At 34.3% G+C, this 15,806-nt stretch overlaps 2 protein-coding genes across 3 annotated transcripts in view; one reads left to right on the top strand and one right to left on the bottom strand.

Annotated features, from left to right (window-relative positions):
* The window catches only part of LOC143917399 (uncharacterized), a 557,584-nt gene that overhangs the window by 113,203 nt on the left and 428,575 nt on the right, over positions 1–15,806 (top strand). The gene's annotated exons all lie outside the window — the stretch shown is intronic.
* Positions 352–8,181, bottom strand: LOC143916975 (zinc finger C4H2 domain-containing protein). Of its 2 annotated transcripts, none has more exons than XM_077438325.1 (5): positions 8,000–8,181; positions 7,559–7,730; positions 5,628–5,806; positions 3,246–3,452; positions 352–1,011 (listed from the first exon to the last, which is right to left on the bottom strand). In XM_077438325.1, the coding sequence occupies exons 1-5, from the start codon at positions 8,056–8,058 to the stop codon at positions 885–887; spliced, it is 744 nt and encodes a 247-aa protein (XP_077294451.1). In that variant the 5' UTR covers positions 8,059–8,181; the 3' UTR covers positions 352–884. The 2 variants fall into 2 exon arrangements, with proteins under 2 accessions (XP_077294451.1, XP_077294449.1); XM_077438323.1 differs by having other exon boundaries at positions 3,246–3,467; positions 8,000–8,136.

Here is a 15,806-nt window from a genome sequence, read left to right as displayed (position 1 = left end):
GGTTACAAAAACAACAACAACAAAAAGACTAGAACAGTAAAACAGATCGATACAATATATATATATATATATATATATATATATATATATATATATATATATATATATATGAGATTGGTTAGTTGAATATTTCATTATTTACATACATCTTTCATTGATAAAACGAATTAAAAAAAAATGGGTTATATATGTACAATTGAATGAAATAAATATTTACAATTACGTAGGGACTGATGAATAAAATGGAAAAAGCAATTACAGTTATATATATATATATATATATATATATATATATATATATATATATATATATATATATATATATATATATATATATATATATATATATATATATATATATATGTATTATAGTTTCAATTTATATGATAAATGTATGATTTTCAGTGCGATTGATGAGAATGGTCCCAAAAGCGATAATAGCATTGGGAAGTATATAATATATTATATTATAATTAGTCGGTTGTTAAAACTTTCACTGTAGTTTGAGACGTACAATTCAGGTTAATATTACATATACTTAAAAAAAAAAACAATTTAAAATTAGGACACTGCGAAGAATTGTTATTAAAAACTATTTAAGTAAAAAAAAAAAACAAATAAAATATCAAGTACGACTACAAGTAGATTCAAATATCCAATACGATATAATCATTTTAAACACTTAAAAAAATATTTAAAATTTAATATGCAATATATATTGAAATTGTTATATTTTTCATTTTATTATTTCGCTACGGTCACATTGAATTACAGAAACCAAATTAATTAATTATATTTAGATAGTTAATACGAATAAGTTTTTTTGTTTTGTTTATTAATTTATGTGTATAATAGCACTGTCGTCGTTGTTTTTGAAAAAGAAACTATTTCTTCTTGGGTTTCTTCGGATTTCTCGATCGACTTTTGGCTTTGCAAAGTGGACAGATTGGTGCATTTCTATGAATTTGTTGATGACAGGAGAGACACGATTTCATGGGCGGTGGTTGCTGCCTGAAATTACATCAAAAGAAACAACATTATAACATTCTAATAATTACAAACACCGCAGAAAGAAAGAGTACAACATTACATATGTATATAATATGCAGTACCGGTTCTTTTTCATATTCCAACTGAGCACATTGTCAACTTTTAATTAAAATTATTTATTTATTTTTAGCAGCATTATATAATAAGGATTTAACTTTAATTTAAAACCATATACTAATTTTGTTCCAAAACTAAATAAAAAATAGAAAAGGAACTCAAAAATGAGAGACAGCTAACTGAAGTGAACTGTGAAAAATCATAATGTATTCCAATTTATTGCAATCTTTAGAACCTTGTTTATAATTCTATAGGTACATATAATGGCGTAATCAGAAGAGAAGTAGCCTACTATACAATTTCTTTATATTAATTGATAAATCAAATTAATTAGAAGTACAGTGAAACAATTCTAATAAGCCATAAACTCCTGCTTTATACTTATACCAGCATTTTTTATTAGTCGGACACAAAACACAACATCGTTAAAGTTTTAATAACAACATGGTGGAAAGAGTAGATAATTTTAGATATATTGGGTGCTATCTGGGTGAAACAGAAAATTCGTGGAGTAAGCAAGAGCTGCATTCTTGAAATTGAAAAATGTCCTAACCACACGTGATCTCAGTATAGCACTCCGACTAAGACTTCTACGATGCTACGTTTTCAGCATCCTTCTGTATGGGACAGAAGCAATGACCTCGACATATGCAATGTGCAAAAAAACTACAGGCCTTTGAGATGTGGACATACAGAAGGATGCTGAGAATCTCATGGATGGCGCGTCATACCAAAACTGAGGTGCTTGCCCTGATGGGAAAGCATGTCGAAGTGCTCAACAGTGTGAAAAGGCGTAAATTGGAGTAATTTGGACATGTGATGCGGAACGAGAAATAGGATCTTCTGCGCCTAATAATCGAGGGGAAAATAGTAGGCCAAAGCAGTCGGAAAACATTGTGGCTATTCATGTGGAGCACTATTCCGAGCAGCCATTGACAAAATACGAATAGGACATCTAGTTGCCGATGTTCTAGGAGGACATGGCAGGTGAAGAAGAAGTTAAAATTTTGATCTTGAGATTTGTTATACATAGATAAACGATCTATGTATAATTGTTCCGCATCAGTTTAAGAATATTGGTTTAAATGTGTTAGAAAAACACTTAAATCATACATAGAAAGGCTATAAATAAAGGCTAATAAATGAGTTTATAATGTCAATTCTAGTTATAATAAATAAATTACAATAGAATCTTGATTATTTGAATTGTATAAAACAAATGATTTTATAACGACAATGGCGGATTGTACAAATTAGGAAAAAATCAATTAGTGTTTTTTTAAATGGCTCATTCAACCCAGGCAATATCAGATTTTTGCCTCAATTATATACATTTTTTGGTTTCAATTATATACATAATCTATTTCCTCATTTATATTTCTATCGCATTCCCCCCTCCCTCGACCCGAGATGGCCAATTACATTTCGTTTCAGTTTCGCATTGTATTTTGTTCAAGAAATACAACATTGTTCGTGCTTATAGCGGTCGGTAGAAGTTGACTTTCAGTTTTTGTTAGTTTTGAGTTCGTGTTTCGTATTTTGAAATATTTACATTAATAAAATTTTAATATAAAATATGTAAGTTGTTAATATGATTAATTTATTTATGGAATACGTATATATATTTTATATAATTGGAAATGCATATTTTTTAGACGATGAAAGTAATTGTCAACGTCATGTTATGGACAGCAAAGCTTACAGTAATATTATTAAAGACCTTGCATTGAATTATATTGTAATAATATTATATAGATAAATAATTAAAAAAAGATAAAGAAATTATTTAACGTCCTTTTAATGTTCAAGCTCGGTTCTTGTAAGTCTTACGCTAATCGGATCAACTACAGTCCAGATAGTTGAGTTTAATTTGTATATGAGCATACATATGTATATTGCAACTATTAATAAAATTTCAGAATGATAAAATAAAAAGCATAAACGTTCTAAAAACAAAAAAAACACAAGAAATAAAACAAATGAAAAAATTAAAATAAATAATAAATAGTAGTCATCAACTTTTCACTTCGATTCACGTTGTTTTTTTATTTATTTATTTTTCTAACAATACAACAATATACGAGGGGAAGTGAAGAGTCGATGGCGATAAAAGAAAAGAAACAACTAAAAATGCACACCTTAACGATACAGTGATAAAATCATCGGCGGCAGACCTGAAGGCAGGTGGTGGTGGTGGAGGCGGATGCGGTTGTTGAGGTAACGGTTTGGAAGCTGCCGGGGGAGCTGGAGGCGCCGGCGGTAAATACGGCCCGACCATCGGACGAAGAGGGGCCGGGGCGGCCAGCTGCGTAAATCCACTGACTCCCGCAGTCGACGGGAAACGACTGAAAACATTTTTTCTAAGTACACACATAAACAATATTAGGTATTACGTATATCAGGTGTACGGGAAAGTTCATTCGTATTTTGATTCAGTCAAATTTGGCGCACCTCAAGCTATTTTATGCGAAATCGTACGATTGATAAGTGAACCTTGGGGACGTTTCGAAAAGTTCGACAACATTCGCTTAGCACATCAGTATATTGAACATGTACAAAGTAAACAAGAAGAATACTACCCGCTAATCCTGTCCAGGTAGCATTGAAAAAAAAAAATGCATTGAACGTGGGTCATGTAACCCATGTCAATGTTTATAAAGACTGGTTGACACTGGAATTTATAACCATAGCAGAATTTCTCGATGGAAATCCCTAACTGCTGAGTATTTTAGATTGTGGGCATTACATTTTAACAACAATGAAGAAGATGGAACTAGTTTTGGAAAATACATTCATTAATAGACTTCTTTTCTTTATTTTACAGGGATTTCGAGTTTTGTAAAGGTGTGTTTAGACTTTCTAGTATATTTTGCAACGATATATAAATAAAGGAGGTTTGTAAAAAAACAAAAGAAGTCTATTAATGAATGTTTTTTCTAAAACTAGTTCCATCTTCTTTGTGTTATAAAATTAATAAAAATCGTTCGCGTAACAAGTATTGGCTAAATAAGTGATGCTTCTTCCAACAAAAACAAAAAATCACGTTTTTGAGTTACCAGAGCGGAAACTAACCAATCTTTACTATGCTTAACCCACTGAATTCGAATATGATAATGATTTTTGTTGGTTAGTGATTGTTTACGAGATGTGAGCGTTTAGAAAAACGCGCGATTTTTATAGTTTTATGCGGTCTTTAACTCAAAATCTAGTATTGATGTGCCTAAAGTGAGTTGGAATCAACATTCAGATGTTTTTTCTATTGATTGTAATTTTTAAAATTCGCTAGACAAAACAAAGTTTTTAAAACAAAAAAAATCACAATCAAAATCAATAGAAAAAACATCTGACTATTGATTCCAATACTCACTTTGAGCACTTGACGTGCTAGATTTTGAGTTAAAGACCGCAAAAGCCAAAAACTCGCGCATTTTTCACACGCTCATATCTCGTAAACGATAACTAACCAACAAAAATCATTATCATATTCAAATTCAGTGGGTCAAAATTAGTAGATTGGTTAGTCTCCGCTCTGGTAATTTTTTTTGTTGCTCAGTGTAATCACCTATTCGGTTCAGTCTGATCGTTCCCATGTATGTGCAACAAGAGACCAAGCCACAATCTAAAATACTCAGCAGTTAGGGATTTCCATTGGGTAATTCTGCTATGGTTATAAATTCGGAAATTCCGGTGTAAACGAGTCTTTATAAACAAAGACAACGCAATTGCACAGATTACCTGACTTATGTTCAATTGCCACCTGGAAAGGCTTAGCAGGTAGTATTCTTGTTTATTTTATACATGCTCAATGACTTGTCGGCAAAACGCCGATTCAGCATTGAAAGGGTTAAGTAAGTGCAATAATGAAATCTCAATTAGAAAACTTATAAAATCCCGAAATCAAGGCATGTCTGGGAATGGCTAATCATTAGACCCGTAGTTTTTACAAGGCTTTTAGTATTTATTGTTTTCAATGTTTTGATTTAACAAATAGTACCCAGTTTGAAGTATCTACATACTTATTTATTTATACATAATTTTCAAAACAAAGATCAATTGTTATAATTTGTAGCACAATTTATGGAATACATACAATTTAAAGCTATCATGACAGATAAAAAATAATATAAAATGTGAATTTTTAGAGTCAATTCAGAAAGAATTTTTGAAAAACTTCAGCAAGTAGAAAATTTCGATACATGTTTTTCCAGAAACCACATCTCTACAAAATATGGGCTCTGTTCGATACAGGAAGATTAAAAAAAATGTCATCTCTCAAAGTGGACCATACGAAAAAGTTGCATCTGAATTGACAATTTTCTGCAAAAATATAATGTTAAATGTGCAAGGGATCATAAAAGGTGACAAAAACTAAATCATACGATCGAAACCTTTTGTGTAATTCGATATTGATTTAACATCGCCAAAATATGAACAAACTTTTCAGTACACCTGGAACATAAGAAAGTATACTCTATCTACTATAATAATATCTTATTATCAATGTAAGAAGTGATATATACTCGGGAGTGATGGGACTTCCTTCCTCTTCGTGTAAATCGGGTAGTCGTTGAAGGCCTAGACATCTTCTTCGTAGGGCGTCCACCTCGGCTTTGAGCGGTCGCCAGTCTTCGTGCAGTTTCTGTGCGGCAGTCAGCTTCCTCGACACGCTCTCCTCCGTCTGCTTGATCACCGTCTCCATCTGAAGATATATCAGTGCCGATTTACCGGTCGAAGAATGCACATCATGTGGGAGTTAATTCCGAAAGAAGTTTACGTTAGCGTGTTTATTCAACAGAGCAAATTCAACAGGACACAGCTGTCGTTTGGCCGTTTATTTTAAATTTAGAGTGAGCTTGGATAAACAACGCGAAGAAAGGCAGTGCGAGAATATAAAGTAGGGAAATTCAGTGTTAGTTTGAATAAGAAGTACGGCCGATTGAAATTATGTTCTTTGTAATTTTTATTGATAGACGACTTAAATACATACTACAGTAGAAAGTCTATTAATCAATGCAACGGTGTAATTATTTCAATGGGAATTTTAAGGATCGGTTAACAATTGAGCAAATTGTGATAGAATCATAAAATGGGATCAAATCAAAAGTTATAATGATCGAGATTATTAGGTTATCATTGTTGAATTCTTGTTTTGATTTTAAAACATAAACTCGATTTTTCAAAATTCGAAATATTACCAAGCAAAGGACCAGATGTTTTAGCTCAACATTTTAATTACTATGTATGCCAGTTTCTTGAATACATAAATTTTTATAAACTTAATAAATACATTAATCGGTTCTAAGCTTGGAAAAATTTAAAACATCATTTGAATTTGATTATTTAATAAAAATATGAAGGTGAATGACATAAATATATCTTGAAATTGCAGTCGTTAAAATACTGATTGATTAAAATTGGAATTTGAATTAACATCTGTTGTTAATTCTTTACTAATTGCAGTTCTTCTTTAATAGAATCGATCGCACAGTCAATTGACTGTCTGATTTAATTATTAAACTATCGATTTAACTATTTATGAAATTCAATTGACTGTTAATTGAATTAAATAGATAGTCAAAAATAAACTATCCGACAAATTGTTTTGCAGTGAAATCGCTTAATTATGATAAATATGTCATCGTGATGAAATTAGTAATTAAAATAAATAATCAAGAAGGCAATAAGTTGTTTTATAATAGGTGAGGTATGGTTAGGTTGGGTTTGGTTAAATATTATATGAATATTAATAGTAATAATATGAATCTTTTTTAGTCAACATACATACATATACATATGTGTACCTTATGGTAAACAGATTATTCCGCAAAAAGTGATCTTGCGCAAGTCACTAAAATCTCGATCACGGAACATCTGCCACTCGAGTTCTCGTTAGTACAATACTTCACGTGGGTAGCTTTCGATTGATGGAGTTTTAGGGATCACCGAACCATATCTTATTTATAAAACCGAAATGGCGTCTGTAATTCGTTTCTGATTGGTCGGTCGTTAAATAATATTATTTTTTTTCGATTCAATCTTATACATTTATTGAATGACTGGCCACAGTGACGCGTTAGAGCGCTCTGTAATGTCACTGTGGCTAATATGTTAAATAAATAAAACTGAAGGGGCGTCTGCAATTCGTTTCAGATTGGCTGTCGTCAAAGTCGTTCCTGATTGGTTGGATCGGTCAAAGACGTTTGTGATTGGTCGGTTGTTTTTTTCGATTCAAACAAATTTAATGGAAAAACAAATGAAGATTTGTTTCGAGGTATTCATATCCGCACGAATAGTATTATATATCGTCACCATATGTAGGCCTCGTCGGATTTATTATGTTAATGGAGTTGAACGTATCAAAAGCTAGTATGAAATTGTGCAGTTGAGATAGTATAAGTGGGGGGGGGGGGGGGGGGGGGTGGTATTGTAGAAAATAAATTGATGAACGAACCGCATTGATGTCGGCGTGAATTTGCCTCAGCTCCTCGACGTGGCTCATTTTCTCCTGCTGCAGCAGCTCCATCTCCCGCCTGTACTGAGCCAGGCAGCGACCCTCCTGGTCTCCGGAGCGCACCTCGCTCAAGATGCTCCGCTTCAGTCGCTCCAGGGTGATAGTCTTGTTTCTGCAATGGACCGAAATTCGAACGTGAACGTAAACATAAACATAAACAAAAGAGTGTAATTAGTATAAACAAATTGAAAGGAGTTGCGGTGACAGGCGATAGAGGGCCAGTGGGTGGGGTGGGGTGGGGGTGTTTAGCGGCGGCGAGTGGTATCGATCGGTGGGCGAGACTCGGGTGGGGCGCGTGGGGTTGGCTCGGGGGATGGGAACGGAAAGGGAAAGGGAAAGGGTAGCGGGTGAGTAGTGTGGGACAGCGGGCAGTGGATGTACCGAATGTCCTTCATGGCTTCCAGTTTATGGTAAATCTCGCCTTCGTTGACAGCAGTCATGGCTGGCGGGCGAGCCCGACCTCGAAGAAGCCACCGCCTGCGCCTGGCCGTCGAACGACACCGACACCGACCCTCATCGGGACTAAACGACTCACATCGCGACCATCTACCACCACTACCGCCACCACCACCACCACCACCACTACTTTCCTCTCTCGACTTTCCACCCCTCCTCCTCTACGCTAAACTCATTTTCTTCCACTCCCTGCTCGTTTATTCGTTTATTCAAGTCGCTCTCTAAGAAGTTAAAAGAAATCGTACAAGAAGTCATCATTTATAAGGGGGCCTGTAAACGAGCGGTCTCCGTGACGAGACAGAATGTTAAATGACAGAAAACGCAAAAATCGAAAGATCTTAAGTCGAAAGATCAAAACAAAATGGTGCATGGGAAACGGTACATACTCACTTAATTTGCGCGAGCGGGATACAACAGGAACAAGAGGAACAGGCTTTTCCTCCCGTATTAAGGTCTGTTCATACCTAGTCAGCACGTACCGACTTCAGCAGGTATCCGGACGTACGAAAAGTATTCTTTGGTACATTTTGTATGGGTATATTCATACCAACCGTCACGTTTACGCCGCGGCAGGCTTACAGCAGTACCCGACATTTCCTGTTCATACCTTACAGCAACATCCGTCAACGTATCGTATCCGTTTTTTTGGCCATCGTGGAAATATACACGCGAATTACGTGCCATGAGTCTGCCGCTTTGCTGTTTTGGACCAATTATCGATAGTGACAGTTGACAGCTGTTCAATCATTCGACATGGTTTTGGCGCAAATATTTAAAAAAAATTTGTCCATCATCCACAAGCTCCTTATACAGTGTCCAAAACTCGCCTTCTTGAGCTTCTTCTTCCAACAAAAACGCGATTATACATATTTTTTCGTTCGATAAACGCCGAAACATTTTTGCTGACTTGTATTCTGACGCGTAGCTACGAATGCTCGTGTATGCATTCATATTGTAAGTACTCGACAATACGACGTAAGCAATATTGCGCCGGATCGTCATGGCCTGTAATGTGTAAGTAAGCCGATTTTGCCTTGCACTCGACCAAATTGCTGTAAACGTGACGTGACCGCGACGTGTAGGTAGATATGAATAGAAATGTAATAAAATGACATATTTGAAACGGAGTCATGCAGTACTGAAGCCGTGCAGTGCTGTTAAGTATGAACAGACCTTTATTCGTTTATTCAAGTCACTCTCTAAGTAGTTGAAAGAAATCGCACAAGAAGTCATCATTTCTACGGGGGCCTGTAAACGAGCAACATTTTTGGCAATAGTCGGAATTCTCGACAGGGCGGACCCTCTAGGCTCGGTCGACCCGTTTCTTTTTGTCATTGGCTACTCTTTGCGATGCCAATAGTATTGCTGTGCCCTGAATAATCTCGACTTTTACCCGATGAAATACTCCGAAAATTTACACTTTTTTTTCACAAAATTCAAAATTTTTTGAACTAGTTTGGCGCCTTTTCGCCAGGCACTTCTGTGCCAGGCACCGCGTGCACAGGCCCGGCACCGGCCCTGTATATATAGATTTCGAAAATCTGGCAGCTGAAAAGTCCATCATACTAACAATAACTGGTTCGGTGATTACTAGTCAAATGTGAACCGGTCGCTCTAGATCGGTCACACGTGATCACCCGTCACACTAAAACTGGTCACACCCTAAAATCGGTCAACTAGTTTTCTCGTGACCGATTTTAGGGTGTGACCAGTTTTAGTGTGACGGATGATCACGTGTGACCGATCTAGAGCGACCGGTTGTCCTGTGACTAGTTCACATATGACTAGTAGTCCGTTTATCCAATAACTATTGTGGCGGCTCGCTATACGACATGGTCGAGTTTGGTCACTTTCCTGCGAGTGGGGACCAACTAGATTGTGTTTAGAGCTAGCTACTCACTCTGCCTTCAGCTGTCATAAATAAAACACGTGCAACACCAGTGCCAGTCGTCTCATTCGTTCATCCACCATACTATCATACTAACGAGAACTTGAGTTCCAAATATTGCGTATTCACGATTTTAATGGCAAAAATTGTCTTTGTGACCACCGCAATGTGACTAGTAATCCAATTACCATAGATTTCATTGTTGAAACGGTTTCGCCACCAAATTGGCAAAAACCTTCCTACCCACTGTTGCCGATATCTGAATTTGATTTATGTACACTGGGGTTTACCTTTTAGGATTTCCTGGTATATATCTATGTAACTAAAATAAAATAAAATATATAAAATAAGAAGACTCATCTTGGACAGCAAAGTATTTTAGAAAATGATGAATAAGATTATGTCAACATGTATGTATATGTTTTCTAAACCTTTAAAATATAAAGGCTATTTATCCCTGTTATCTTTTTAAAATACAGATAATAAATAATAAGATGATTTGGTAATATATTGTATAAATTAAACAATAATTTAAAAATAATATTTATTGTGCATCGAATTTCAACTTTATTAATTAATTAATTATTTATTGTGCATTTAATTAAAATAAATATTGAATATTGAAGTTTTTCTTGGCATTTGATGGTTTAATCCATTTGATTTTTCAACAATTCGATGATTCTTTTGTCTCTTTCCCAAGAAATGGCGATATCCAGTGGAGTTTCTCCATCTTTATTAACAGCTCGAACATTGCATCCATATTGAACAAGTAACTTCACAATGGAAAACTTATTCTCAGAATTGGTTGCCTTATGTAGAGCATTATTATCATATTTATCTACTATATTAGGATTAGCACCGGCTTTCAAAAGCAACTTTACCATTCTCAAATACTTGCGCACTACAGCCTCGTGCAATACAATTTTGTAGTATCCATAATTAGGAACATTTGGATCAGCGCCTGCTTCCAAAATAAATTTCACATCATTATATTTATTCTGCAACAAAGCCCACATCAATGCAGAATTAATGTCGGCTCCAAATATAATCATCAATTTTCAATTGATTGTGTTCGTTGGGAAATTTCCTATTTGATTGATCAGATTTATTTTACCTTCAGTTGTATCAAATGTCATAGCTTCTTCCATGAAGAATTTTACAGCACTGTTATTATTTCCATGAATGGCATAATAAATTGGATTGAAATTGGAAAAATCAGCACATCTTCATTACTAGCTTTCGCTGCCAAAATAATTGGAGTCTCTTTGAATTTATTACATATATTCACGTCAATATAGTTTAAAAGGATTTCAACGGTTTCAACGTTTCCCTTCCCGGAAACAATGTGTAGTATACTATTTTCTTCATATCCAAATGTATGTCGTAAGAAGTTTTGGATTCTTTGTAATAACACTTTCAATCATCGACTTATAAACATCGTGATTTCCTCTTAAAAGTGCACTCATTAAGGATGCATAAAATAAGTATAGCTCATTATCGTTCGGTTTCAAAATTTCAATAATATTTTTGTGGCCATTTATAGACACCATATCAAGTATTTTGTCGTCAATTTAATTTTTCAAATTTGGTATCAGTAATTCATTTTGCAAAAATTTTACTACTTCAACGTGGCCATTAATTGCTGCTTGATGCAATGCAATGTGTAAAATAGATTTTACTATTTTTTTTTTGTTTATGCAAAGAAAGGTAACTACGTTTGTATTTCCATTTTCAACTGCTATACACAATGGATGTTCAATTGCAAAAGAATTCACTCTAAAATATCTAGAGATATGGTTATTAGAGCTTAGAAATTCGATTGCTTTAGAATCATTTCTATATACTACTGATAAATTCAACGGATTCATCTTTCTTGTTCCATATTCTGAGATGAAAAAATAATCATCAATCAATTTAGAGTATTGGGAAGAATGTTCCCACACAGAAACGGCATGATCTTCAAAATTAGAACCGTTCAAGAGCTCCAGAGCTTCTCTCAAAACGTTTTCTTCTTCGCCTTTTCTTTTTAAATTAATTCTGGTAACCTGTTGGACAAGACGATGGACGTCAACAACACCTTTATACAGATCGATCAACGAATACCTGTGCAATAATTCTACAGCATCCCACAATTGTTCATCATCTATTGCTAAATCTGAGAATAATTCTTCGAATTGAATATTCTCCGGAGCAAAGTATGCCAATATGTGGAAAATCTTCAAAGTCAGTTGACCACAATGTGTATTCTCTTCAATCTTTTTTATTGTAATCATCCAAGTAGTTGTTACAGTCTTATTATCAACATCATCCATCAAATTAAGGTCTTTATCAAGCAACATATGATTCTCTTTTTCATATAAATCCAAGTACTTTTTAATTGTAAGCTGTTCCAGCTCTTTCAAGATATTATTTTTATTTTCCTCCTCTATATAACGAAGTGCTTGCTTCATAGCAAGAGGTAAACTGTCCATGGTTTTGATTAATGTTTTCACATCTTCTTCATTCTCATTGCTTAAATAATTCTTCGCAAAATCCTTTGCTTCATCTTCGGTGAATATTTCTAATGGTATTAATTCAATACCGACTTCATCACCGGTGCAACATTTCCAATCACGGGATGTAATCAGAGTTGAAATCGTCTTGTTGCTGGAAGAATAACTAAATATGCAATCCTTTATTGAACTATATGATTCTACATTATCTAGTATTATTAATAACTTGGTGCCCTCGAAATATCTGTAAATACTACGTATTATATTTATTATGTTTTTTTCTCGTTGTAACGATCGCTTTCTCTCTATTCTTTCTTCTATTACCGGGATGCCAAGTTCTTTAGCCAATGATTTAAATGACGTTTCGATGCTATCTTTCTTTTCATAATTAATGAAAACTATACTGTCATAATAGTCGGAGTATTAGATGGCATATTTTACTGCCAATTGACTCTTTCCAACTCCTCCGAGTCCAATAATGGCTGCCACCTGTGATATTGTAGATTCCTTATTCTTCGTTAGTGCTTTGTGAATTAATTCCAATTGTGTTTGTCTTCCAGTATAACATGTCACAATTTGCAATAGGCCGAATCTTATTTTCATCTTTTCAGATAATGACGTGTTTTGGTTTCAAGTCAATTTCTCATCTAAATTTTTTTCTTCTGCCTTTTTAATATTTTCATTCATATTGTCAAATTGATTTTAGATATATTTGAGTTGAAACATATTATTACTTAAATTTGTAATACCTTGAAAAAAAGACTATAAACGTGCGTTAAAAAAATTCGTTTATCAAATATTATCTGATAATGTTAGACAAAGGCGAGGTTGAAGTGTTTTTCTTCTCATCAGAAACATATTAAATATACTTATTATATAAATAGTAAATATATTTCTATGAATATAAACTATTCCCAACATTTTTATAATAATCAACCATTCAGATTCATGGTCATATAAAAGTCAAATTTATGTTTTGATTTTGGATTGTTTTCATTGTAGTTGCTCACACATTTAATTTAATAACTAATCTAACCTTTACTCAAAAAATACACATCAAATCAAAATCATTGGTATGAATTGTTATGTGGTATGATCTTACAACCTATGTATATACTTCAGTGGCGTATATTGGGTGTGTGCTAGGTGTGCGGCGCACACCCGTGAAAACCAAAGACCACATAAAGTAGTATTTTAATACAAAATAATGTGTTGTTGTATAAACAGGCATTGATGTGTATGGTGTATTTACCGCGTGCGCTAAATGTATGGTGTATGGTGTATGGTGTGGTGTGCAGTCTGCAGCGTGTTGTGTGATGTTAGATGTAGTTTGTGCGCCGCGACGAGAGAATACCTATGCCGTGCAGCAAATTGGTGGGTTTGGTTGGAGTGTGCAGGCGGATATTCGCTTGTATAGGTTTGTTCGCGATATTAAGACGTACGGTGTGCTACGACTTCAGAGCACCGCGCACCGCACCGCACCGCACCGCACCGCACCGCACCGCACCGCACCGCACCGCACCGCACCACTCGGCAATTGACCGAATGCGATGCGACACGTGCTCTCGTACTTTTTCGCACATTCGTATTTTTATGGTCATTCGTATCTCAGTCATACCTCTAATAACTAATAATGGCTAACAGTGTTCAAGACATTTTAACTATTCCGTTTTCAAATAGAAGTTTTGAGATAAAATTAAAAATAATTAAAGATGGGAAACCGTGTCCGTCTCTTCCAAATTTATCCAGTTTGCATAAAGAAAAAACAAAAGTTTACACTAGACATTTTTGCGTTTCAAATTATAAAAAATTCGAATGGATTACAGGCTGTGAAATTCGATCCAAACTTTTCTGCTGGCCATGTTTATTGTTCTCCAAAGATATTAATGTGTGGAACAAAGAAGGATTTGCTGATCTCAACCATTTGACAGCAGCACTGAAGAAACACGAAGGATCGCAGGCACACGTTCAATCATTTCTTTCCATACAAATGTTTGGCAAACAACGAATCGACGTATTAATTGACAGTCAACGTAAAGCCGAAATAAGTCGACATAATGAACAAGTAAATAAAAATAGAGATGTTTTAAAACGAATTATTAACGCAATAATCTATCTAGGAAAACAAGAACTGTCCCTGCGAGGTCACGACGAGTCATGTAATTCCGTAAACAAAGGCAATTACATTGAATATCTAAATGCTCTTCGAGAATATGATTCTGTTTTAGATACTCATTTAAATACTGCTACTACCTTTCGTGGTACTTCTCCAAGTATACAAAATGACATAATCGAAGCAATCGCTCATGTTATTAAAGTTCATATAAAAAATGAAGTAGAGTCAGCAAGTTTTGTTGCTATTATTCTCGATGAAACTTCAGATATAATGACAAAATCACAGCTCTCAACACTTTTACGTTTTGTATGTAAAGGCAATGTACATGAACGGTTTATTAGTTTTACAGACGTTAGTGCTGATAAAACATCTAATGGTCTATTCCGTCACGTGGTGAACATAGTTGAAGAATTTAAAATTCAAGACAAATTGGTTGGACAGACTTATGATGGAGCAAGTGTAATGAGTGGACACGTAAATGGTTTGCAATCCAAAGTCCTCAATGCTTATCCTTTTGCTCTTTTTACACACTGTTATGCTCATGTATTGAATTTAGTATTGCAGCAAGGTCTTTCTGATATTAAAGAAAGTAAATCATTTTTTCAAACTTTAAATGGATTGTCTACATACTTTTCAAAATCTTCCAAAAGAGTATTCACCCACAAGGTGGAATTTTACATCTCGTTTAAGTAGCACAGTACAACAATACAGAAGTCAATTTACAGATTTTTTTCGACATGTTATAGAAAATTGTGAATTATGGGACACAGATACTGTTATAAAAGCACGAGGGTTTTTAGGCTTTTTAGAGGATTTTCAAACAATTAAACTTCTTCAATTTTTTTCAAAACTGTTTGGAATAACTGATGTTTTGTATAACATTCTTCAATCTAAATCTTCGGACGTTTTATATTGTTGTAAAAAAATTAATGATGTTTTGCAGCAACTGAAATACGAAAGGGATAATAATTTTGAAATGTTATGGAATAATTATTTAAATGAAAAAAATGATGATCATGATCGTAGGCCACAAAGATTAAAAAATTATTCAGAAGTAGAAGATAAAACTTCATTTCGTCAATTATATTTCAAAATAGTTGATAGCATAATCGCACAAGTCGAATGTAGATATTCTTCACTTTCCAAATTAGAATATTTTCACCTTCTTTGTAATGATAAATATGACGAATATAAAGAAAATTTTCCAAATGTTTTAATTAATAAATTAAAAGATTT

Source organism: Arctopsyche grandis, chromosome 9, assembly GCF_051622035.1.
Source record: "Arctopsyche grandis isolate Sample6627 chromosome 9, ASM5162203v2, whole genome shotgun sequence".
In the NCBI taxonomy this organism is placed as follows: domain Eukaryota; kingdom Metazoa; phylum Arthropoda; class Insecta; order Trichoptera; family Hydropsychidae; genus Arctopsyche; species Arctopsyche grandis.
The sequence above is the reverse complement of the archived record's forward strand: the minus strand, read 5'-3'. Positions and strand labels throughout refer to the sequence as shown.